The following is a 26,216-nucleotide window of genomic DNA, read 5'->3' as shown; positions in this document are numbered from 1 at the left end:
CTGTCTCCGTGGTTATTTATTAAGTTATTTCTGTAAGAGAAAAAAACAGAAAAAAGAAGTGAAGGTAGAAAGTGGAACTGCAACCAATGTCTGGCAGCTTAAGATGTATCTTGTGATTGTGGTCTAAGACAGACAGCAGGATGTAAAACCATCAACACAACACAGTGGAAAGGTCATATTCATGTCAGGACAAAGAACGAGATATATGGTTTGAATCAAATATATATAGTTACATGATAAACTGGCGTCACATATATGAGTTCTACTCTGCTTTTGGAGGTATAGTGAATTGTTCTGTCTGTTACTCAATCAATCTGTTACAAAACAAACATGGCCTTGCCTGTTGTATATAGTGTGGCCTACTGTGTGGCCTGTCCTCAGGTTTTGTGCCTCAGAAAAGATTTAGTGGTCTAAATACTCCCCTATTCTTCATACAGCTCTATAATTCTGAATTAAATTATTGTAGCAGTTAGGGTCAAAAGAAAAAAATGCTGAATTTTGGATCTCCTGCTTAAACAGGCCAAGCAAAGAAAAATGCTTGAAAAGACGAAAGAGAGGTGCCTTTAAAAAAAAATAAAAAATGAGTCGTGCAGCTTACAGAAGCTTTAATGTCAGTTTCTTGAAGCCTTTTACTCAAGTACTATTAAAATGAGTCATGTTCACTTTTGCCAAAGTCATATTTTAACACAGTATCTTCTTTTTGCTCAAGTATGACTTTTAGGTTACTTTTTACAACACTGACTGCCTGAGGAAACTCTCCTCTGTTGCTTTCTCCAAGGTTTCGTCTTTTTTCTGTTCAAGTGAGTTTTTTACTCCCACATGAAGGGGTTTGATTTTGTTTTTATTTTGGAAATTTGATATTTTGGGCTGTATAAATAGAATTGACTTGACTCGGCTTCATGGCCACGCTTGTGATTCTAATGACAAATTGTGATACATTATATATAAGTCTTACTCACCTAGAAAAATCATCCAATTTACAAGCAGCTGCCCTGAGCCTAGCTGGGTTCAGTTTTTTTTCTCTTGCTCTGGCTTATTGACGTGGTTGAGTCAGAACCTTTCAGTTAGCAACAGCCAAGATTTAACACAGTAACCATCAGGTCTCCAGATCCTCCAGTTGGTTGTTCCTGGATAGCCTTCATGTCAATTACACCTCTGCAGCTCGGACACCTGAAGGTCAGAAAAGAGATATCAGAGTCGAGGACACGAGAGGAGATGTGCCACATTACAGAATAATAACCGATTATGAGGTTATATTTTGTCACAGAAGAGACTGAGTATTGTACAAACCAAAAGCAAAGATCAAACGGTTTGTTCATGCAAACCTTAGCTTTAATTAAACACAGGCGAGGATGATGCAGTGCAGACAAGAACATATAGATATCATATATCATGAGGAAACAGGGTCGGAGACAGATATAATCGCTTCACAGCTTATATATTCATCGGCTTAGTTAATATTTCATGGGGCTTTAAAAAACCTCATTCTCTCTAAATTGTCCTCCCTTCTTGGCAATAATAATTTAAATGCAGGGAGCCTCAGAGTGTGACACCAGTGTGCCGGAGCCCACATGTAAATTACATGTGTATGTGTGCACATATGTATGCATGTGGGCACTTACATGCATGCCATAAAGTCACATAAAGAAGCACTGCCAGACAAGCACACACAGGAGCGGCTGAAAGCCGATGCCGTACAAGCACATGTTCACAAACGCAGACATTTTCTTTAGCTTCTCTGCTTCACATCTGCCAGTTTCGACCACACGGTTTCCCACTTGCCGACAAGCAGTAGTTATTTTCTATCTCCAAATGCAAATGTGACTAGAGGCTTGGTATCTGCCTGAGGGCTCAGTCGGCTGACAGTATGCATTCTGGGGAGTGATCTATTGATCCATATTCAATATCTGCTACTCTCTCTCTCTCTCAGTAAAGTTGGGAGATGCATAAATAAGAGGCAGAACTGACAGTACATACAAGTACAACATTCTATCTATAAAACACTCTTGCAGGACAGATGTGTTTGTAATTTCAGGAAGAGAACCACATGAACAAATCTAATATTTCAGAGGAGCCTCTGTTCTATAACATTCAATTAGAAATAACAAAAACAATGTCCAATTTGAGAATTAATGGAATCTATAAATGTAAAGCCAGGGAGAGAGAAAGGAGAAAGAAAAAACTAAATAAATAAGAGACCAGGAGGAGATGAAGGAGGAGGAGGGGGGTTGTCAGCAGCGATACATCTTTCATCCCTAACGAGGTCTGAAAGCTACAGAAACGCACACATTGACAACAAGCCGGAGAACACCCCTCTCCTCCTTTCACCTCATCCTCTCCACTCCGCCATCCTGCCTGATGTGTGTCACTCTCACATCTGGATAACCCACGCTTTACTCACACTCCTGTCTCCTCACACCTGCTGTTCTGGCAAATACGGCTCACAACACAAGTAGATCTCAGTCATACCTAAAAAAAAAGAAAGAAAGAAAAAATCACATTTCATCATATGACATACTCTATGATCTAATGTCTGGAGGATACATTAGAATAAATGACACGTGTTGTAGCGTCGAATGGAGATGCTGTAAGAATAATATAATTTTTTGGTTGTGCGGTGCCAATAAATCTTCAGTCTGTGAACGGAAATGGACAACCTATGATTGAACTATTAAACAGATGTAGTCGTTTGGTTTGTGAAAAGGTCACACGCGGGATGGGTGTGCGTGTATGTGTGCGTGTGTGTGTGTGTGTGTGTGTGTGTGTGTGTGTGTGAGGGCGGGGGGGAGCGGTGGCAGGCAGATGCTGAGGAGAGAGAAGCAGGACGGAGAAACAACAAGTGAGTGAACTGTTGCTCCCCGAATAAAGTCGCTTTCTGCAGCGGGATTTGTGCACGCCGGAAGTCTGTCAAAGTAACTCGTCAGAATATGTGATATTTTTTTATTTTTTTATTAGGAGGAGCCACTTGGTCTTCATACTGTTCATCACACTTGTTGTTTTAATATCCTCCGTGTCTGCTCGGACTGCCTGTGAGCGACGCCTCGAGCATCTTCGGACGGCGCGGTCCGTCCGCCATGCAGCAGGAGTCCTGGATGAAATGCTGCAAGTTTAAATATTAGTGTGTGTTTGTGTGTGTGTGCGTGTGTGTGTGCCTGTGTATGTGTGTGTGTGTGTGTGTCTGTCTGTCTGTGCGTGCGACTTTGAGTTTCTGCACCGCAGCGCAACTTCACCCGATGCCACGGTGAAGAGAAAAGCGCTCAGTTAGTCCTTGGGAAGGATTTCATCCCGGTCCTGGAACCAGTTTTTCTCTGCGGCGTGTCCACCCGAACCCGCAGCATGAACAACCACTGAGAAAAAGAAGTAGAGGAAGAAGAAGGAGAAGAAGAAGAAGAAGAAGAAGAAGAAGAAGAAGAAGAAACAAACAAACCAACAAACAAACAGGTGAGCTGATGTGTTTTTTTTATTTTGTAGACTGTCAAAAGTTTTCTGGTGATTCATTCTCTCATCCTGCTCTGATTAAATCCGGACCAGTGTTTAAAATTCAGGTCACTATTTTAATTAAAAAGGGAATTTGTAGCTTATTAATTAGAGTGTTTTTTGTTGTTTGTAGCATATGGGCCTACACTACTACAATATCAACATGCAGCTGTGAACCCAGCTCCTCTGATTTTAATATTAATGATATTTCATGTCTTTACTTTTATCAATAATCATACATGTTTAACTTATAGCGAGCCCTTTTCTCTAGCATCTAACATTTTATTATTTAAATTGTTGAATGCAAATTCAAATATTTATTAATGACATGAATGTTTGATCTGTTATATATTTCTTCTATATTTAAGGTTAAGAGTTCACAGGTGTTATAGCAAAGGGTTTTGGTTTTATGAGTCCCTGATTGCTTATTTAATTATATATATGTGTCCTCTTTTCCTTCTAGATCGCTGTGATAAAATGTTCCCCGCTTCATCCATGCTGCTTTTAAAACACGGGTTTCCACGTTCAGTTCACTTAGCCTTTTTATGACCTGCAACACATCTGTGCTTTGAAAGGTGGAGTAGACTGCTGAGCTAAATCTAAACCAAACAACACTGATCAGGAGAAAGGGAAAGACGTGTGAGCCCATCAAAGCAGGGGGGAAGGAAGAAGAGAGCATATATTTAGCAGTTTCCTCGTTCTTCTCCTCTCATCCCTGGACAGGCAAGTAAAGAGCCCTTCCCCATATGTGGTGGGTGAGATGAACTCCAGTGGGAATACTGTAGACCCCACCTGACAGCTCTCTGCCTGAGCAACTGAAAGCTTTTTGCTGGAGCCTCCACAACCACAAAGCGGGATAAAAAAAAAAAAAAAGAAAAAGTAAAATTGCCAACTCAACTGAGATATAGAATATATATTTTATTTTTGGCTTGTAAAATGAGCCTTTATCTTTAGATTCATGCAAACAAAGGATACAAAACAAATGTACTGAACATCGAGAAATGGAAAAATCTTTTCGTCATTCTCCCCCCGACTTCTGATTTTCTCCCCTCATAGACTTGCTGTTCCTAAAATAGCCCCCTGTTTCTTTCCTCTGCCCCACACAATCATACATTTCCTTCCTACACCCTTTCAATCCACTAGTTAATTTCTACTCAGAGTTCAGCCTGGCCGGCACAACCATTCCAGCTAAGGGGGAGGAGGACTTCCTCACACTGGCCGCCTCCCGGCTCAGCCGAAAGAAACGTGTCATCGGGGCTGGCGTCGGCGTGGCCATGGTTCTGGTCCTGCTGGTGGCCATTCCCCTATTGGTCCACACCACCAAGGGGGGAGGGTCTGGAGGAGGGGGCACGCATTACGAGATGCTCGGGAGCTGCAAGATGGTGTGTGACACTTTCACCCCCCCACAGGGAGAGCTGACAGCCGTCTCCCCTCAGCCCCCAGACTTCCCAAAAGGCAGGGGCAAAAAGGGTTATAGAGGGAGCCCTGAACTTCCTGGTCCTCCAGGTCCTCCAGGTCCTAAAGGGCCCCCTGGAGAGCCTGGCAAGCCAGGCCCACCTGGTCCACAAGGGCCTGGACCTGGTGGATATGGCTCATCCGTCTACAGTCCCAAAATCGCCTTCTACGCAGGCCTCCGAAAGCAACACGAAGGGAGTGAAATACTGAAGTTTGACGACGTTGTGACCAATGTAGGGAACTACTACGAGCCGAGTACTGGCAAGTTCACCTGCCCACTGCCTGGCATCTACTACTTCACCTACCATGTCCTGATGAGAGGAGGTGATGGGACGAGCATGTGGGCCGACCTTAAGAAGAACGGACAGGTGAGTGTGTCAGCGCAGGTGTTCGGTGTGTGTGTTTCCCTCCGATATTGTGATCTGAAAGTTCTGCCATTTATAACAAACTCTTAAAGATATTAACCAAAGGAAATTGTTGAAAATCCCTTGTACAGGACACCAAAACAAAAACACTTTCATAATGCAAGCTAGTGAAACATAAATGATCTAGTCTCATTTAACTACAAAATACTAAGTTTTTAACTGCCCCTTCAGAACAACAAAAGCATTTTCTAAGGTTTGGTCAGGTTAGACACAGAAACAACCTAGTTAAGTGGGGGCCTTCATCGTCATAGTTACAATAATAACAACTTAGGGAACATGATAGATAGATAGATATATAGGTATAGGTACAGGAGCATCAGACTCCCCTGTCGAAGCCCAGTGTTGAGCCATCCATCCACCAAGATTTCCTCCCTCTGCAGGCTTTGTGGCACAGAAGTACGACTTGTCTCAACACATCTCAATGTACTTTTTTCTACTTCGCGTTTCACTGCAGATAGTACCCTCTCAAGACAAGACAGGCACTTTTTGGCTGATTGTCATCCCAGTGTTCAGGTGAGAATGGGGCCAATCAGTAGTCTGCAGTGTTCTTACGTCACCTTTTTGTGACATCGTCTCAGCTCATCTGAGGTAAAACCAACCAAAGGACCAGGTACCAGGTACTATCCACAATGAATAAAATAAAGAAAGCTGCAGTGTCGAGTCATGCAGAGGAAAAGCGACTACCGTCACGCCCTTTTCCACCAACAGACAAGATTACTCCTACAGATCCCAGATTTCTACCAGTGATCTAATGAGAACTACACACCTGATCTAGGTTGGGTTTAATACTTTGCCTCATGTCTTTGATCACTTGGACTCCGAATAAGACACAGTACTGTTAAATGTTGCAAAATTAAAGGCTCTAAATGTATCAGTGTGCTCCAGTCCCCTCTTTCCCTTTGAACATTTGTCATCCTTGAGCTGAGAAGCACCCAATTCAGCAGAATTTGGCTTGAAGATTGCTCAGAGAACCCTGTTTCTGATAGATAGATAGATTCCAGAGGGCTTTGTCACTTGAACATAAACATGTCGCTTTTTGGGCGTTTGCTGACTGATGCTGTTGTTGTTCTTGGTGAGACAGTCTTTAAATGAATAGACCTCCTAAAGGAATGTCGTAGGCAACACCTCTCTGCGACAGGGTCAACGATCTTTAAAAGTATCGCAGAGGTAGTATTTATTGCAGGCCTATTGAATTAGACTCTGTTTTATGGCACAGGTGTTGCTTGTTTGACGACCACTAAAAATGTTTTAACAACAGAGCACTGAGAGCATCGTGAGGAAGATTTAGACGAAGAAAAGTCTGATGCAAGTTCCACTAATACACCAAAGAGAATGCTGTTTACTCAGAGCAGAATGTCAACTTTTGTAAGCAACCCTCGCTTCAATAATGCAGTTTGATCACAAAGTGTTTTTTCAGTTGCTGATTTAGAAGAAATGGAGGCAAGATGAAAATAGAAACAGAGGTGGGACTGCTTCACATGGAAAACTGTAATTAATTGTACAACTTGCAAACAAAAGGTAGAGAGAGAGTGAGAGAGAGAGAAAGAGAGGGAGAGAGTGTGTGACAGCCAAGCGATCAAGAGGATAACAATCCTCCATGTCTCAGTGGAACAAAGCCAAAATGCAACAGCTGGCTACTGTCCTCTGAGGAACTCTGACTTTAACTCTAATAAATAAACAAGTACAAATGTCTGGAAAAAAGCCTTGAATGCTTCCATCTGGAGATCCATGACAAGCTTGAAGTACTAAGCCCTCACTCTGGTGAGGAGCCCTGATTCTGACATGTGTGCTGCAGAACAGAAGAGTGACGTTCTGGGGATTACCAGAGAGGACGAATAGAAATAAAAAAAAACATGCTTTGTTACAAGCCCAGTCAAACCAGGCTGAGTGTTTGTTGGTACAGTCGTGGTTTATCTACAAATGATTTACATGGAACATGAATTGACAGACTAGAGCAGACTATCACCTCACTGGGCTGCTATTCACTAATATGCTTTACTGAATCTGCATCGTAGAGGACTTTAAATAGGCTGCAGTAAGAGGTCTAATAAGAGGGGACAGCTCAACAATTTGCACCGAAACCTCCTTCATTAATCCAGTGTGAAAAATGCCCAGTTTCAATTTGCTTTCTCATTATGTGAGCTTACTCAGATTTTTTAAAATCGTTTTTAGTTGACGATGTAGGGATAGACAGGAAACAAATGGAGCAATAAAAGTTTTCACCTTGAATCAGACATTGGACCGATGTGGAAGAAGAAGAAGCATCATCATCTTTATCCATCCCTTAAAATGTACAATTTAGCGAAACTTGTTTTGTAGTCAACTTCTCCCAGAAAAGCAGGGAGCATCCAATACGCAGCACCTGGAGACCAACTCCAGAGCTATGATGTATGGTCAGTGGCACAGCACAGATAATTAATCTAATGTACATCTATGGTGTGGGGCAGTGCCGGCCCAAGCCTTTTGGGGGCCCTAAGCAGAATTTGATTTGGGTCCCCCTCCCACCACCGCGGAGTCACCTGTGCTTGACATTTATTGACACAAATGTCACACTATAATGTTACATTATAAATTGTATTAATACAGTGACAGATTATGAACTACTGTCCCCCTGGGCACAGATGCATAAGGACCCCCCCCCCCCTATTTGTATGAAAGTTGGTGCAAATGGCGGAAGGGGGGTCTGAAGTTGGTAGTTGTGATTTCCTGTATTCTGGCGCCTTTTTGGGATGGCCAGCTGGAGATTCATTCAGATTCATAGCCTTTTGCTTTTTGACTTGTTGAGGTAGTGACTTCACGCCATGACTTGGGCTTCAGGGCCCCTTCACCTCTTGGGTCATTCAGGTTCATTCAGAGGAACTACATCCAAAATCCATCCTTGCTTTGTCTATGCACGCAAGGTGTCTAGTTTATGCGCATGACTCAAATGCTGGCAGACACAGCAGTTGTATATTGATCATGAAATCAGAATCATCTTGTCTTGAATTATTAATTAATTCATGTTACTTGTTTGATGTCTTTAATATGTAAAAAAGAAAACAAAAAACAAAAAACTCTACTTAAACAAGCATAATAAAAAAATAAATAATAAATAAAAAACACAACACACTTTCCCAGAGCATAAGGTGGAAATATAATAATTGCTTGTTTAGTGTGATACCTAAAGATATCAAATTTGCACTGATACAGTACAGGGGAAAACAGCAAATCCTTATATTGAGAAGCTGGAATCACTGAATATTTGGGTCTGCCACATTATTTAACTGAAATATATAAGTGCTATAGCTCATGAAAACAACTGGGGAAAAGTTCACACTCCCTCTGATTTACAATGCTGTACATTTCTTTATGAATTCCTGTTTCTGGGCCAAAAACGAATCACTTATTTGCGACCCAAGTTCACACTTTCACTGCTCCTTATCGAGTAAGCTTTGTTTCATACAGCTTTGGTTTTATTGACTTCCAGAATACAGGTGTCATTACATTGTAGATCTTTTTTGTGACTGATCAAGTCCATAAAAATGGTTGTTCCCTATTTCCCCGATTTGACGGGATGGGCATAAAGTGTAAAGAGGACAGACAGCTAAATGCCAGATATAATTGGGGGACTTGGTTTGTTGCGTGCCTTTACAGACATTGTCATTCCTGTCTCCTCCTGCTGTTAAATCTTTCATAGCCTTTAGATGAGATCTTCTCCCCTCCACCTGTGCCCCTCCTTTACACACACACACACACACACACACGCACACACACACACACACACACACACACACACACACACACACACACACACACACACACACACACACACACACTATAATCATCCACACTGGCTATTGACTCCTTCCCCATTAATTATATTTTCCATCATCTAAATTATTTAACCCAATTCAGTGCTGATCTTGCCCTCACAGTTTCATTGCTCCCGCTGTTTTTTTTTTCTCTCCTGTTAATAGACAAGTGCTCTTGAATATACCAGTGAGGTCAATGACAAAAACCTTGAGGATAACACTGAAAAAGTTTGTCACTTGGGAGACACTCAGTAGCACCTTATTATTATTACATTGTTTCTGAGCGGATATATTGTTTATGTAGATTTGATTTGGTCCATTGAGTGACAACATGCACTGAAGGATTTGGAAGAGGTTCCTTCTCTTCTTGACTTTCTTGCCAAATGTTAGATGAGAGGATTCATTTCTATGTCATGTCATGTGTAGCCTGGACTCAAGGAGAGAAACCCTAATGCATAAAAAATAGAAATAAAAAGAGAGAGGGTAAGGTGCAGAAAACTTAAAGGTACGACAGTAAAACACACAGCAGTCACCTGCATGTCCAAAACATCGTCACATGCGTGTGCTCATGGTACAATTAATGGAATAGTTTGACACTTGAAATGTACTTAATTACTCTCTTGCGGAGAGTTAGATGAGAGGTTTGATACCACTCTTATGTCTGTATGGTGACTATGTAGCAGGAGTCAGTTAGCTTAGCTTAGCATAAAGACTGGAGACAGAGGGAAACAGCTAGCCTGGCTTTGTTCAAAATGTACAAAATTTACCTACAAGCACCTGAAAATCGCACTAATTAATATGTTGGGAAAGTTACATGACAGATGTGAATTGGTTATTTCAAAGAAATTTGACTTATCATTTCATCAAGTCCTCAACAGATCATATTCTATATTTAACACAGAATATGATAATCTGTTTTTTTAAATGCATTAACAGAAATGGAATGTAACTAAGTGCATTAACTCAAGCACTCTATTTATGTAAAATTTTGAGGAAATTTGTTGCTTTTACTTGCGTATTTCCATTTTCTGCTCCTCTATAATTCCATTCCTCTTAATTTTGCGGACATATATAGAACTTTTTACTCCACTTCATTTATTTGGTAACCTTTGCAGATTACATGCTGCATGAGAGTTTAAGTAGTAGATTTCTTTTTATACTCAATTCAGATAAAAAAGAAAACCAAAACACTGATTCTGACAATAAGAAATGTTGAATTTCGGATCTAATTTTATTTTCACTCGCACTTTTGACGCTTACATACATTTAATATCATCGTACTTAAAGACTTTTACTCAAGTACCATTTAATTGGCATGCACTTTTTAGCGAAGTAATATTTTAACACAATATCTTTACTTCTATTTTAGGTATGACTTTTTGGGTACTTTTAAGAGCACTGATTATTAGGTTAATGTGGTTTATATTGTATCGTTGTCCCGTCCCGTTGCAGGGCTCACACATTCAAAAACAATGTCAGGTGACGTCTAAATATAGTCTTCGCGGTTAATATGAGAAAACCAGCTAAGAAGCCACAACATGTAAATGAGACTCAGTAGAATAAGTGAAAAAGCCCATTTCTCTCTCTTCATTTGGTGCCTTCTAACTGCATCCTCACACCTCCGGCCCCGTGACCATGTTAACACATCTGCCAGCAGCCACTGCAGAGAGGCAAATTGATAAAAACCCTTCAACAAACTCCCGCTCAGACAGCGAACAAACAGACGCGACAAAATGTCAAAGAACCTGCTAATCAACACATTAGATCTTGTTTGTTTAATTTGGTAAAAAAAAAAAAAAAAAAAAAAGCTGATGATGAAAATAAGCCATATTTAGGGTGGTTACATGTCATACTGTTATGCTAAGCTAACGAGGTGCTGCATACACCTTCATGATTACCATACAGGTGTGAGAGCGAGTACATTGAAAGGGAATGAGCAGATTTCCTTAAAATGTCAAAGGATTCCCTTGAAGTCTGCTGTGTATGTGTTTCGCAGCATTGGCGGTGGATGTGGTGTGTGTGCGTGTAAACAACAATTGTCAGACTGATATGCACAGTGCTGATCAATGTCTTGTCAAAGGGAGCTGAGAGTAAGACACGTCCTGTGGAGGGATCAGGCAGGACACAGACAGGAGGGCTGACAGAGAGAGAGAGATGGATGGATATTCACAGGAGAACAGACAGAGGGGGACGAGAGAGGAGGCCACATGAGAGAGTGGAGCTGAGGAGAACAGATAAAGTTATGTAGCTGGACATTTGACAGACATATATGAAACCAATCAGGCTCATGTCACCAGCTGATCTTCTTCTGTTGGTTAATGAAATGTCTCGCTGACGTGCAAGTGAACACCAAGTTTTTGCAGAGCTGAATCCTCTTCACTCCGCGTGTCCCATAACTCATCAAAAGATTGGTGTTGAGGTAGATGACCTTTTCAATGGATATATAATTCACCACCAATATGTACTTTGCCCTTTACTGTGATGAGCATGGAGTGGGAGTATGAATATTTATAGCTGGTCCAACTGGGTTGGTCAGTTGGTCGGTCTGTAGAGCCCTTACCCACACACAGCGACACACACACGCTCTAGAGTTTTGATGACATCAGTGTTATAGTGGTATTGCGGTAACTCACCTGCTATTGGAACATGGTAACCTCATTATCTGGCCGTGCCATTAGGTTGCATCTGACCTACTGGAGGATGAAACATGATAGACAAATCTGAATCTTATTAAAGCCTACAAAACGTGCAACATGTGGCTCAGTCTTAACGATTCATGGTGTTGAAAGAAAAGATGGATGAATATATAAACTTAAGTGGAGAATAACGCTTTGGATAGAATAATAGATGTGTAGGTGAGAGTGTTGTTTATTTATTTATATGCACTGTCCTAAAACACTCTAAACAGAAGGCATTACATAAATGATGAACTTTTACCACTGAAGCTTGAATAATTCTACACATATAGTTAGTCATTCCATTAGCCGAATGATTAAGTTTCTGTTTAAAACCCCATTTTTTCTTTAAAGGAGACATATTATGCTCATTTCCAGGTTCATAATTTTATTTTGAGTTACTAATAGAACAGGTTTACATGCTTTAGCACCCAAAAACACGTTAGTTTTCTCGTAACGTCTAGTACTGCAGCCCTGTCTCCCCCCTCTGCCTGAAACACTCCTCATGAATGCCAAGTCTGCTCTGATTGGTCGGATCATACATGCCTGAGCCAGCACCACTAACAACAGACCAGCTGTGCTTAGTCAACTTTACATGCCAAACTAGCTGCTAGGCATAAATTATACAAATGTGTGACATGGTGATGTAGCGTGATGTCACATAGTCGCAGAATCAAAGGTGGGACTACTGACGAGGCATTTCAAGAGCAGTGTTTTCTGAAGGAGAGAGGAGCTTGTGTTGGTGCGGACGTTGACCTTTTTAACTTTCAAGATCTTTTACATGCACAAGAACCTTTATAACACTGACATAAAGGACAAAAATGAAAAAGCTTAATAGTTGTCCTTTAAAGTAAATACAATTTCTCTACATTTCAAAATGCAAAATGCAAAAGACAAACAAACAAAAAAAAACCTCCTTTCAAAACACTAGCATGTTTTCTATCCCAGAGCAGAGTCAGTGATGGTGCAACGACATTCAGAATACTACTGTAACAGTCGGTATTACAAACACTGCACTGGTTCCTATGTTTCTGTTCTACACTCATACAACAGAGAACATGAAATCCATTGTTTTTAACCATTCAGTCATGTTTTTCTTTCAAATGTTGACTATTTGCATCTTTGGCTACATGCTGCACAGTACTGTGTGTAACAGTATTTAAGTCATCTTTATAGAAAATATAAATGAGGGAGTTTAATGAGCAGCATGAAATTGCTGCCAGTGATCAAAATACAATGACTGTAGAGGTGCTCAATTCCTATGAATAATTTTCATCAAACGGAAAAATTGTCTTTTTGTCTCTCAAGCATCCGGCAGCAATGGCGATGTTGTGCAAAAACACTCTACACATCATTGTTTTTATGTTCCTTTGTATTTACATAAAAAGATAACTAGTAAGACCTATGAGCTAATTAGATGATTAAATATTCCACTAATAAGTTGTGCTGATGACAAGCTTGGACTCACTTAGAAGAAGGAAACAGCTCGTCTTCAGTAGGTAGGTGTGATGTGAGAGGTGGAAGCTGCTAATTACAGTATGTCAGACAAGGTGTCAATATGAGCCTCATGTGGTGTGTTATTAGACAGTTTCAGATTTATTCTATTTTGGCACCTTGGGAGCCATGGTGTGTGTGTGTCTGTGTGTCTGTGTGTGTTGGCTGAATAATTTATAATCATAAGTAATTTTCTGTGTGGTGCAGTGGTTTAGTGTCAGACATTATAACAATATAATAGGGAACATTTTGTGATAGAGGATAAAAGTCCACCCTTGCAGACAGCATTTCTTGTTGCACGAAACAGAAAGATTCCTCTCATATACCCTGCAGCTTGCCCTTGTTTTCTCTTCTTGTCCTTTTTCTGATTCCACACACATTTATGCGCCTGTTCATGCACACGGCCATTACTTGACTATACGTTTCTGGTATAATGGCTGAGGCCATTATATCCTGTCGACAAAAACGACTCGGCTGGTTGTTGCTGTGCTTTGTCACGCCTTTGTTGTGCTTGCCTCTTGCCTCCCCATTATATCATTATTTCTCCTCATCAAGGAAGCGGGATTTGCTCCCTTTCATAAACAGCAGTGTTTCACCAGCGTTTGATAGTGACAGAGCCAACATGAACACTGGTAGTATGTGCACTGGATTATTAAGATGTTTAAGTGGTACATCAGAATTAGAGGGATTTTAACTTCTGACCTGTGCACAGGTTTAAAATGATCAATGAGTGCTGTGTGTCCTCTCTGTGAGTGTGTGTACAGGTGTAAAACACACACAGATTTTATACAAGAGCGTAAACAACATTTTATAAAGGAATAGTACAGTTTAACTTTAGAGCTGAGGCTTTGCTCAAGCTGATGCTCTGCAGGTAGACCGTCCACAGAACCCATTTATATCCAATTAGAGCCTCTCCTCTCCTCTCAAAGGCTTCAGTCTAGAGCCAATTAGAGACTTTCTAATCAACATCTTGACACCTTGGGTCTTGAGTGTCATGGCAAAATATTAACATCTAGCATGCCAATTAGTGTGTGAGACTGCAGTGCAGGAGAAGGGTTACACGTCGACCCGCATAATAGAAACAGGATACCTCAGGCTGGTACACATGAATGGAGGCAGAGAGAACACTTTTACAAAAAGGGCCATTTCAATTGCCCTTCTTCTTCAGTCTCCCAGTTCACCCTTAGAGGTCCCTCAGGTAAGTTTAAGAGACCCCGTTTCAATCACCTCGCTTCGCTCTGAGAGGTCTGTACATCACAGTGAATGAATCCTGTCAGTTTTATTACCAGAGGATCAAGGCACCACTGCGAAACAAAACAAAACTGAAAAAATAACACACTACATGGACAGCCCACCTCCCCAACCTCATTTATACCCCCAACCCCCCGCCTTCTCTGAAGCAGGCATGCTTGATCAGTTTGTTATCCAACAGGCTCCCTCGCCATCACTCAAAGCCCCTCTCAACTTTGGCTGCTTTTACCCGAATCCTGTGCTTGGACTGTTAAAAGTGCATGCAGCTGCTCTCCCGTCTGTGTGTCCTCATCCAAATTTGTCTTTCTCTCTCCTCACCCCGTTCCCCCCTTACATCATTTTTATCTGAGACGTGGCTGAGACATTTGGTGTTTGGGTTGATAGGTATAAAAAATATGGAAGATCTTTGGCTAAATAAATTTGAAATACAGTATGTCAGCCCTTAAATATGTCACACAAATCAGTGGCACACAGCAGAACATGTAGATTTTATTGAGCATTTAGCAATGTCAGTGAATTATTTCCTTGTAAATTCCCCCTTTCTCCCTCTGTTTCTCTCTCCCCATTTAATGTTGCCCCCCTAATGAAAAGTGGAGGCAGTGTAATCTTCTCTATTGTCCTGCGGGTCTCCCTTCTCCCCAACAGCAGCAGATCAAGTCAGAACAGCGCTGGGCCAACAGACAGAAATTCACTCCCTTGTCGCTATCAATCTCTGCCGCTGTTGACAATAATCCTGATTTGCCTCTCCCTCTTGTTTTCACTCCCAAAGCCCCAGCGCCTCCTGCCCACTTTAAGACAACAAGGTTTCACTGTGATTGTTGCTGACAGCCGAATCCGCAGATTCATCAGCGCTGGTTTCTGTGTCACAAAACTCTGCGATGTCACCAGCTCAGGCTCGGTCCAAGACATTATAATATAATCCACAGTTGCGGTGGAAGTGTTCAGACGCTTTTGAATAAAATACCAACACAAAAATGAGCAATAACAAGTAAAAAAATCTATCACTCAAAATTCTGTTTAATTAAAATCACAGATGTGTTATCAGCACTAGTAAAGGAACACGTATGCACTTAAAAAATAAGTAAATACAATTATTTGTTAAGGGAACTTTTAAAGACGGTTTGGTAAAGTAAGACATTTAAGAAAACATTTTATAAGATACAACATTTCACAAAATACGCCATTTCTCAAAAGAACATTTTCAAAAACATGTTTCATAAAAGAAACACAACATTTAGAAAACACGAAATTTTAAACACACATTTCTGAAAACAACAAAATTTGACAAAATTCATAAAAGACATTTCCCAATTTTAGAAACACACAACACATTTTGGGAAAACACAGCATTTCACAAAACATGACATTTTAAACATAAAATTGAGTCTCATTACAAACAATATACAAAGCAAGCCATTTCAAGAAACACAACATTTTAGAAAACACTAGGACTGTATTTAAATTTCCATTTGATGTTAAGAAATATTCAATATAAACAATTTAACCCAGAGGTGTTTCCCGTCTTAATGTTTGTTTTACTGAGAGCAACTATTAATTCATGATTACCTCATATTTCACTGCGGCGATAATCCTGTCCAATGTGATAACTTTTAAATGTCACACTCTTATAAATATGTGCATAAAATGTATACGATAGCTAACTTGTCCACTGGGTTACTGTATATACAGGAGGAGAACGTGACCATGAATTAATCATAAACACAATGCATTAAATGTCAGCTCCTCCACTGTCCTAGTCGAAGCTAAGTAGACCTACGTGTCTTATAAGGAAGTCAACCATTTAAAGCCATAAATAACACTTTGTCCTTTTGGCTGGCAAATATAATTAGCTGATGTTGATGTTTTAAAGGCCATTTCAATGAGGTGGCACTGCTGCAACTTTTGCTGTGACCCTTAAACAAGGGTGATGCAGGTAAAGGCAGAATTCAGCAGTCTGTTTTTAATGTGCTGCATTTAGTTTAATCAAATATTTTAATAGGAGGGGTTGTAATAAAGTTAGCCATGCACGTGTATAGAGGAAAACCAGCTTTAATTGCAATCTCATACTAAATTTATAGCAAGTTACAGCAGCCTGTCAGCCTTTAACTCAGTTGAAAAATACTGTCAGGGGAATCTTGCCATTCAACCATGCAGACAGATGTTGGATGTACAAGATGTCAGAATCTCTTTACTGTTATATTTTTCCTAAAACCTATTAGGTCTCCTCATGGGAGCTGTTCAGTCCCTTCAGAGCAAAGCAGTCTAACAGTATAAGATAACAAAATGTCTCATACGCCATGTGTTTTTTCCTCAGGTATTCACTTGAGATTCATAAAAAACAAGGAGGAGAGAGAGCTACTCTTGTCAGGATGGAGTATATGAATGTGTGTGTGTGTGTGAGTGTGTGTGAGGGGGATCTTATCCTGACCTCCTGCTAGTATTTCATGGGCCCATTTGACCACTGTAGCCTATCCTGTGCCCCCATTTATTGTGATTGTATGGAGTTATTGAGGAGTTGGACCTATTAGGTGGTGGAGCTGCCATGGCTGTCCGACTACCAATTACCGTATCCTGCAGCCGTGTATAGCCTGCCCTGATGCATCTGGAGGTAGGGAGGGATACTGCGAGGGGGGCAGGGACAGGAGGCAGAGGGGGTCGTGTGGAGGAGGGGGTCCTCAGGAGACCTGCCACAGCAGCGCGCCGTTAATCAATCCGATTTAGACCGGACAGGGACACACTTAGTCGTTGCTCCCGCCAACACTGCCATGGCAGGGGAGAGAAAATGTGTGCGTGACCTGCATCTCATTGGCGTGTAAGGACACAAAAAGATGGATAGATTGGTCCAGAATGAAGAGATAGCAATGGGGTGGCGAATGGGAGAGGGATGATGGAAGGGCCGTGAGGTGTGGAGGGAGAGACAACAATTAATGGAGTGATGTGCGTAGAATTAAAACAAAGGAAATGTATTGATTCATTTCTGTCTGAAGGAGGGGATGAAAATATTCACCTTCTCTACATGGAAGCGATGCTTGTATGGGGAAATATATTGAGTTGAATTGATGAAATGGGAGGGGGAAAAACTCATTATTGGAGGATGAGGAGAAATGGGTAGTTTAGTCTTGTTTGATTTGTCTTAGTGATCACAAGAGAGTCAGGGAAGCCTGATGGCTGGTGGAGATGATGGACCATATCCTCAGTCAGACCCGGAGACGGAGACAAGGATGGAGTGAGGGTAGCAGAGTTGCATTCATTAATATTTATGCATTTGTGTACTTAATTTCCATCATTAAATGGATGGTCTGCCTGAATAGTTGGTTACTTACCCAATGATGGTGCCATTTATTATAAGCAGATTTGCTCATTGGATGCAAAAACTTAATAATAACTTACTTGGTCTTTGAAACTTAGAATGTGAGCAGACAAAATAAGGGAAACACCAATACTTCTGTTTATGTTTGCATTTGATTATTTGTGGCTCTTATTTCACACTTGCCAGTGGTGGAAGTACATTTACTTTCATGTCACTACATGTATAGTTACAAATAGAGAATTGTTGCACAGAAAAACAATTGAAGAGTATATTAAATGTAATGTTTAGAGTGATAAAATGTAACTAAGTACTGTATTACAATTTTAAGGTATTATTTTAACTTGAGTATTTAAATTTTCTGCTACTTTATACTTTGACCCCACTACATTGGCGAATGCTGCACTTATCGCATATTACTTACTTATTAGAATTAGAATTCATTTTATCTGCAATCAGATAAAAAAAAAATAGTGATTTTGATTATTTAAAAATGCTGAATACGGGAGTGGGATTGTTATTCCCTGGAAGAAAATAACATAATATCATCTGTGTGGGTCGTCATCCAGGTCTTAATGAAACCTCTCCTTAATAGCAGCATGTATGGGAGCATTATGATCTTGGAATATGGGGGCCTCATTGTGTTAAGTGTTAACTGTTATGTAAACATGTACAGTCATTGTCGGATGTAATGACTTTGTCTTAAATGGCTGGCGGGACCATTTCAGACCCGGCATCATGTTTAATCAGAGATCCTCTGGGTTTCTTCTAACATAAATCTGTCCACACTTAGATTAAAGAGTGAAGGATGACTCATTAGGAAATATTACATGTTGAAACTGTGTCAGGCTTCAGGTTCTGTGATCGTCACACTAGATATCTTCAGTGTGTTGGTTTTGAATATGGCAGACATTAATGCTAGTTTTGTAACGCTCATATTGTCAAGCTCTTGTTGGAAGTGTCTCATAGGGCTGCTTATCGAATTGTTTGGTAATTACACGGCTATAGAATAACTGTCAAGGCTTTCTCATGTAATATTATATTGTGATTATATATATATATATATATATGTATATATATATATATATATATATATATATATATATATATATATATATATATATATATATATATATACATATATATATGTACAGCATAGTGATTCAGTATTCAAGATGTTTATTGTAACCCCCATTGTACGAATAAACTAAGGTGAAATTCTTTGGCTGAGAGACTCAACTACAGATAGAGCAAATAAGGTATATGGTATATAGACAGTAAAATAGTTGTAAATGTAAACAGTAAGGTATAAAAGGGAATAGGCAGAGAACAGCAGGGATACGGTACTGTAAATAAATCAACATGAGTACACACAAAATAGAAAGTAAGTATAACAACAACAAAGATATAGAGCAATAATTTGTGCAATAGCAATAATGATACAAACAGGATATAAATAGCAAGGTAAACGGGATAATGTCAAAAAAGGAATAAAAGACATGGTCCAAAATCAATAGAGGGTGTAGCTGAAGGTGCCTCAGCAATAATTGTGTTTACAACTTGTTTAAAGTAGTTTAAACAGGCTTATAAGTTTTACATACAAGTGTAACGCTGACCATTTACACAGCTCAACAGCAGAAAGTGTTAGGAGATAATAATATTGATTAACAATTTGTCGTGGTTCAGCTGTAACAAACAAATGTTCATATATCGGCAGTCAGTATGCGTAAGTCATCGTGTTCATTGTGTTTGCTGTAATGAAGGGACAAATGAACTGATGTCCTCCACGATGCCATCCCGGCAATCCCCATCAGGGTCTTATCTGCAACAGGTGGATCAGGTGTGAATGTAACAATCCTCTGGAAAAATTGATAGCGGCTCAGAGAGGCTGTGCTCAGATGGAAGTTTGAGGCCAAAGATCACTGCACATCTCATCTATCTGACCAGTGGACAGGAAGGCATCTGTACTGATGACTTTACACCAAGACCACAGAATGAAACAGGAGACAAAATGGCACCCAATAAATTCAGAGACTGCTTGTGGGTGGGATCCTTTTTATAGGATGGCAAATATACAGCTATTATGAGCCTCTAATGTAAACGATGGATTTGAAATAAATTGCCAATTTCTGTGAGATTATTCTGATTAACCAACCTGATAATTTTGTAATTTAACCATTTATGGGTTGCATTTCATCACTGGATGACATAATACCTGCTTTCTTCATATTGAAAAAATATTTGTGTATCAGTTCATATCAATCCATATGAAATAGAAATTGTCAATGTGTTTCTTCAACCTGGTCATTAACATTTAGATGGCTGTGGTGAACGTGCCTCCATTGCAGGTGATGATTAGTGCTTTGGGAATAGCGATTCAAGTAAGAGCAGAGAGGATTGTGGGAGCTGAGGCTTGCAAGATTCATGGATGAAACTAATAAATTATGAATAAAATATTCATCTTCAGTACACACATACAAATAGATGTGCTCACAGATAAGCAATCTGATAGACCTGCAACTGAAAAATGTTGTTTTTGTATAATTATGAATTTGACTAAGTTTTGTAATTCTTCAATTCAAAGCTTTATTGAAATGAAAGTCCTGAAATAATGTCAACATTTTAGGAAGGTCTCCTGCTTTGACGAATCATAACGAACAAAAACACGTTTTTTCGGTTCAGTTAAGTTCAATGAAAAGTAAAAAAAATATTTTCAGTTCTTACAATGTGTCGTTAGATAGAAAGATGTAACCACCCCAAATTTAAAAGCTACACATTCCTCCTCCAACCAACATCCTTCTCAATATTGCATTTTTGTAAAATGTATAGAAGCTTTTGCTGGAAGTCAAATTGCACCATAAAAAAAGTTGCTAAGCCTTAAACTATATCATAATGTCAACTGAGAGTTTGCCCTGCACTGCTGAAGAAGTGTTTACCCCATTAAGACATAACTTGTGGTCGAAGCATCAAGTCTTTGACATATGAAATGTTGAGATTTAAAGATATTTAATATCAGCACAACATATAAGGTACCCCTGTGGGGCCAAGATGTTAACTATGAGTCATAGCGTGACACCCTGTTTCATGTTGGGCCGGTGACCTTTGTCATACATATTTCACTCTATCACTCATATTATTATTGTCTATAATAAACTTTATGTTTCTTTAGGAAACTTTTTTTTTTTTCTCTCTTGTCTGGTTAGGTTCAGGCACAAAACCCACTTGGTTAGGGTTAGCAAAACATCCTGTTTTGGCTTTGAATACCTGTTGTGGTTGCCACAAACATGGCTGGAGAGATGTCCCATCATCTCATTAAAAATACTTGGTTTGGTTGCCACAAACAGCAGGAAATTGTCCAGCAGTGTCATATTTACTAATGTTGGAACATCCTGGTCCCTCATCAAATATATCCAATGATTTCACAATTACAAATGCTGAAACATGGTCTCAAACTGTGGTCACCGCCTTGGCTGCTTTGTCGCCTGCATCTCCGCTACACACCTCTAGATATGAAAGTCAGGACATATAATCTCAATATGGTACATAAACTATGACATGTACAAATTTGAACGCATCAGTGGTTTACAGAAATGTCTACTACTAACATTTTTGGCTACTGGGCTGCCTAAACATATACCACAAAACGCAATGTTCTACTTTGTCTCTATCCCTATTGACATTGTTTGTCTCTTTCTCAGGTGAGGGCCAGTGCAATTGCTCAAGATGCAGATCAGAACTACGACTACGCCTCCAACAGCGTCATCCTCCACCTGGATGTGGGAGACGAGGTGTGCGTACAGCTCGACGGGGGCAAAGTACATGGCGGAAACACCAACAAATACAGCACCTTCTCTGGCTTCCTCATCTACCCTGACTGACAGTGTACTCACATTTATATACTCTCTCTCTCTGTAATCAAGCAAAAAAAAAGTTTCCTCTCCTTTCTGCATCTAACACACCATGCGGCCATGATGTAATTTGTCATTTCAATGCTGTTCAGTACACGACACATGTAATAACATGATCACAGTTAACAAATAGAGTTGGAAGAGAATTTGTGTAAAAATGAATATAGTCTTGTATATATCACTAGTTAACACTTACTTCTGATACACACACTTGTGTAATTATCACTCTGCGCCATGTATAGTATGTGTGAGCATGACTACAGCACATGATTAACATCTGTTACACATGCATACACACACAGGTGTGCACACACGCACTGAAGATCTCCTATCAGTTGTTGCACTGAGATAAGATGACCATTTCAGCCACCGGTCGGTCTGAAATCGACTGAAATGATCTCTGAACGAAGACTGGAAATCGAAGTGTGTGTGTACTTGGCTGCAGCCTCTCCCCTTCACTGTGAGATGGATTTCCAAATGAGAAAAAAAGTCATGAATATATTGATCGGCGCTGATAATACAGCCGACACCGTGTAACATAATCCAGTGTGTTGTATGTCTGCGTTTATGCCCCATGTGCAAGCATATGTGTGTGTTTGTGTTGAGCCGTCAGAGCGTCACGTTGCCGTTGGTTTGACTTGCACGGCCTCCGGCTCCTGTTAAGGGAGGAGGCTGTCAAGTTGTCGGTAACAGTCCCTTAACACACACAGTATATTGATACTGAGGTTTAGCTTTGAGATTTTGCCTGAGCCAGAGCTTATGACTGAGCCTCATCATGTCCTGCTAATGAGGCTTCTTCTACAGCCTCATCTGTTCAGTCACACTCACACCTGGCATCTATAGTTTGCTGTAGGATTGAAATAGATACAAGATTTAGTTATTTATTAGTCCACAACACAGGGTTGTATGACCAAACGCTCACTGTAGTCCCTTTATGCTACTGTAGAAATGGATGACTGACAAGTCCTAATAAAAAAATAAATAAAATTTTGTGGTGGAGTGGGTGGATGAGTTAAGGAGTCCCACAGTGTGAGGAATGAAGCTGCTCTGTATTCTGGTGGTACAGCAGTGGATACTTCTGTATCTCTTGCCAGGCGGCAGCAGAGTGACCAGCTGTGGCAGGGATGAGTGTTGTCTTTGAGCATCAGTTATTATAGTCGTTAGAATAGATAAGCATTTGAGGAAATAAGCTTATTTGCCAACAGTTAAATGAAAGGACTGATACCATTCTCTTAACCAACCTCTCATTCTACTGCCACAGCCAACAGCTGCTTAGCTTAGCACCTATAAGGGCTGAGTTATACCAGAAAAGAAGAGGTTTGTATGAAGTGTTGGCTGATCGCAATGGGAATCAAAAGGGTTTAAATCAGTTCAGAATTTCAGCCAGTCTCTCCTTGAAGACACATGTTGCAGTTATACAATATGCGTACACCTTTAAATAACGTGCAAGTGATTTGACTTGTTGTTTTTCCTGTTTTCAGTCTTTGTGTAAAGCTAAGCTAACTGGCATCTGGCTGTTGCGTCTCGTTTACCCTGCAGACATGAGAGTGGTATCGAACTTCTCATCTAATTCTCTGCAGTACCCCTGTCACACTGGACAAAAACACCCATAAAAATCTGGCTTCAGTCTTTAATGGTTATGGGTACAATCAACCTTTACTTCTATGTCAAATGAGTCCGGCTCCAATAGGCTGTGATAAAAACATTAGTATTGGTAATAAAAGATATCAAAAAAGTAGCCGCCGTAATGTTGTTACTGACTTCCTTGTTGGTACCCGATCCTTGACGTGCAACTCTCTGCAGAGATGAGAAAGGAATGAGTCTAATTCAGAATGTTATTGATTAAGTCTTTGAACACAAGTTTAAGGTCTTCTGCTCAACACACGTGACACACAAGTAAAAAATAAAAAGCACAAAGGCAAACTCGTCTGGCAATGGGAAAGATGTCAATCACTTCTTTTAAGCGGGTTTACATACGTTTGCATTTGCTAGCGTAAAGTGTATTTCACCAAGGATCAAACTATTCCTTTAATTTTACCACTAAAGTTCTTATGTGAAGATGTTTTTGAAATGCTGGTGACTGTTGTCAATGTTTTACTGCCATATGCCATACCTATGGTTTTCTGTGCCTTACACTCTCTTTTTCATTTTTATTTTTTATGCATGAGGTTTGTCTTGTCGAGTCCAGACTATATGAAGATTCTGATCCGTGTGTTAAAAAAAACTGCAATCTGTATTTCAACATGGCAAGTCAGTGAAAATGTTGTCACTCACTTGATGGTGCAGTTGCCGACTGAGGACATCTTTCTATCTAACTGGATGTAACTTACTGTTCTAAATAAAAGCCCCTAAAGTGGAGACTGAGGTTTATTTGTGTGTGGTGGGAAACACCAGTGGGAGTGAACAACAGAAGCATGTCACTGTGTGAATTAAAATGTGCAAAAATATGAAATGTTTATGTAATCAAATTATTATATAAATAAATATCTCTATTTTTTTCATGATGTAGACGGGTACAATATAATCCTCTGAGCACATCTGTGGATGAAGAGAGCTTTGTGTTGGTCCAATAATACACTTGACAAAATGTGTAGCAAAGACTTGTGGCGCAGATCCAGATAGCATGACTGTACCCTGATGGGATCTGGCTGTGAACTTTACCGATGAACTCATCATTATTGTGCTGTGTGTGAAAAAGCCGCCCCGACGTTGTGTTTTGTACACACGCATCCACTCTGAGTGGCTTTACATAAACTCTGCGCCACGCTGCATCCTCCTGTGTGTGTTTTCCGGGCGCTGTTACCTCTGTTCACGAGCAGTGTGGATTCATTGTTGTCATTGTACTTTGCAATCTGAGTTGTGTGTATTTGTTATGTATGAAAACAACATAGATTTTTCTCTGCCCTTGAAAACAAACAAAACACAATGAAAAAAAAAAAGAAGAAAATTCGGGTTTATATTGCTGTCACTGAGCCAGAGTAAACCCAGTGCTTTCTGCGTTCTTAATCTCTTTCTGCAGGAAAACCAAGAACTCAACAGGCAGGCGTTGGCATCTGTTGTGATGATTGATCGCTGTTTATGATCACAGAGATCTGAAGATTTTAGCAGAGGTTTAAAACAGCTGACAAATGTATTCCAGCACTTCGACTAGAGCCAACAATCACCTACCTGACATGTCTTTGTTATGTCCTCCATTGATAAAGAATAATGTGGTAAATTGTCTGACTTTGTGGACATTTTTTTTTGTTGTATTATCATTTTTGTTGATATTTACATGAACTCTGTAAACTGAGCATAATAAACACAATGAAGCAAAACAGCAAAAAAGGGGCAAAGAGGAAAATAAATGAAAGAAGCAACTTGAAAACAGAATCCAACAAATGTTTTTTTTTTATTGAAAAGCAGTTTGTTATGTTTTTAAAGATGCTATTTAGCAAAGTTATCACTTTATTTTCCAAATCGTATAACATGCTTATAGATTAGCATATCTATACACATAGTCAAGAGAGATCTCACACTTATTCCAGCATTTCAAGGCCATGCTGGAAAAATTTAGATATTTTATCTAATTTGAGGAAGATTTTTGAACTTTTAGTCAAACTGAGATCAAGAATGAAATCCTTTAATGTAGAAGTTAAAGCCTGATAATACATCATACGCCAAAGTAAGTAATAGATTTCACACTGTCAGTCACAATTATATGATCGTTCCTGCCAAATGACACCTGCATTTTAGTTTCCAAATGCAGTGTGTTATCTTGTATGAAAGCCTTCTGCCATCGGGATTCGTATTTGCCGCGCTGGTCTTCACCCAAACATTTGATTTGTTCAACTACTGAGGTATTGGTTGTGTCTGAGCGCTGCATCTCAACAGATGGTTCCTCTCAAGGATGTAAATTAATATGAATACACAGATAATATCGCAGTTATATCCAGTGTTTTTACCTCGTGATCCAATTTTGAAGCTGCGTGACTTGACTAACAAGCTGGCATTAGGGACGTTTTGTGACTAGTTTCAGTCACTCTTTTTTTTTAAAAGACATTTTAACTTTCATCTGGACTTCCTCTCATTGTGTGCATATTCTTCTTATTTTGATTATGCAATATGGGCAATGAACTATTATTGGTCCTTTTTTTGTCCGTATTTGTTCATTTTTATGACAACTTTACATCTCAGTACACAATCTTTAGTTTTAGTTTATCTTTAGAGAAATTGTGCATATTTTGTGTTTCCTTTATTCCACTCCATTTGGAGCATTGCAACTTTTATTTATACTTCTGTGGTTTGTCTCTGTAACTGTTTGATGGTGGTGCTCATATAGCTACGAATCATGTGTTGTCATTTGATTGATTTAGGTACATGTTTAAAATATTGGGTCAGAAATGTAATTTCGTATATCAAAAAGGTGACAAATCCAAGGCACTCCTATGGCA

At 39.8% G+C, this 26,216-nt stretch overlaps 1 protein-coding gene across 2 annotated transcripts; it reads left to right on the top strand.

Annotated features, from left to right (window-relative positions):
- Positions 1 to 2,799: 2,799 nt before the first annotated feature.
- On the top strand, positions 2,800 to 25,005 carry c1ql4b (complement component 1, q subcomponent-like 4b). 2 transcript variants are annotated; one of them, XM_030421575.1, is made up of 4 exons: positions 2,821 to 2,839; positions 3,206 to 3,441; positions 3,941 to 5,300; positions 21,574 to 25,005. In XM_030421575.1, the coding sequence occupies exons 3-4, from the start codon at positions 4,752 to 4,754 to the stop codon at positions 21,751 to 21,753; spliced, it is 729 nt and encodes a 242-aa protein (XP_030277435.1). In that variant the 5' UTR covers positions 2,821 to 2,839; positions 3,206 to 3,441; positions 3,941 to 4,751; the 3' UTR covers positions 21,754 to 25,005. The 2 variants fall into 2 exon arrangements, with proteins under 2 accessions (XP_030277434.1, XP_030277435.1); XM_030421574.1 differs by having other exon boundaries at positions 2,800 to 3,441.
- The last annotated feature ends 1,211 nt before the right edge of the window (positions 25,006 to 26,216 follow it).

This window comes from Sparus aurata, chromosome 6 (assembly GCF_900880675.1).
Source record: "Sparus aurata chromosome 6, fSpaAur1.1, whole genome shotgun sequence".
In the NCBI taxonomy this organism is placed as follows: Eukaryota; Metazoa; Chordata; class Actinopteri; order Spariformes; family Sparidae; genus Sparus; species Sparus aurata.
The sequence above is the reverse complement of the archived record's forward strand: the minus strand, read 5'-3'. Positions and strand labels throughout refer to the sequence as shown.

What these genes read in the sequence shown, in the direction of transcription:
- c1ql4b (XM_030421574.1), top strand. Translation starts at nt 4,752, where the DNA reads ATGGTTCTGGTCCTGCTGGTGGCCATTCCCCTATTGGTCCACACCACC. An exon ending in ACCTTAAGAAGAACGGACAG is followed by an intron (nt 5,301 to 21,573) that starts GTGAGTGTGTCA and finishes TCTCTTTCTCAG; the next exon opens with GTGAGGGCCAGTGCAATTGC.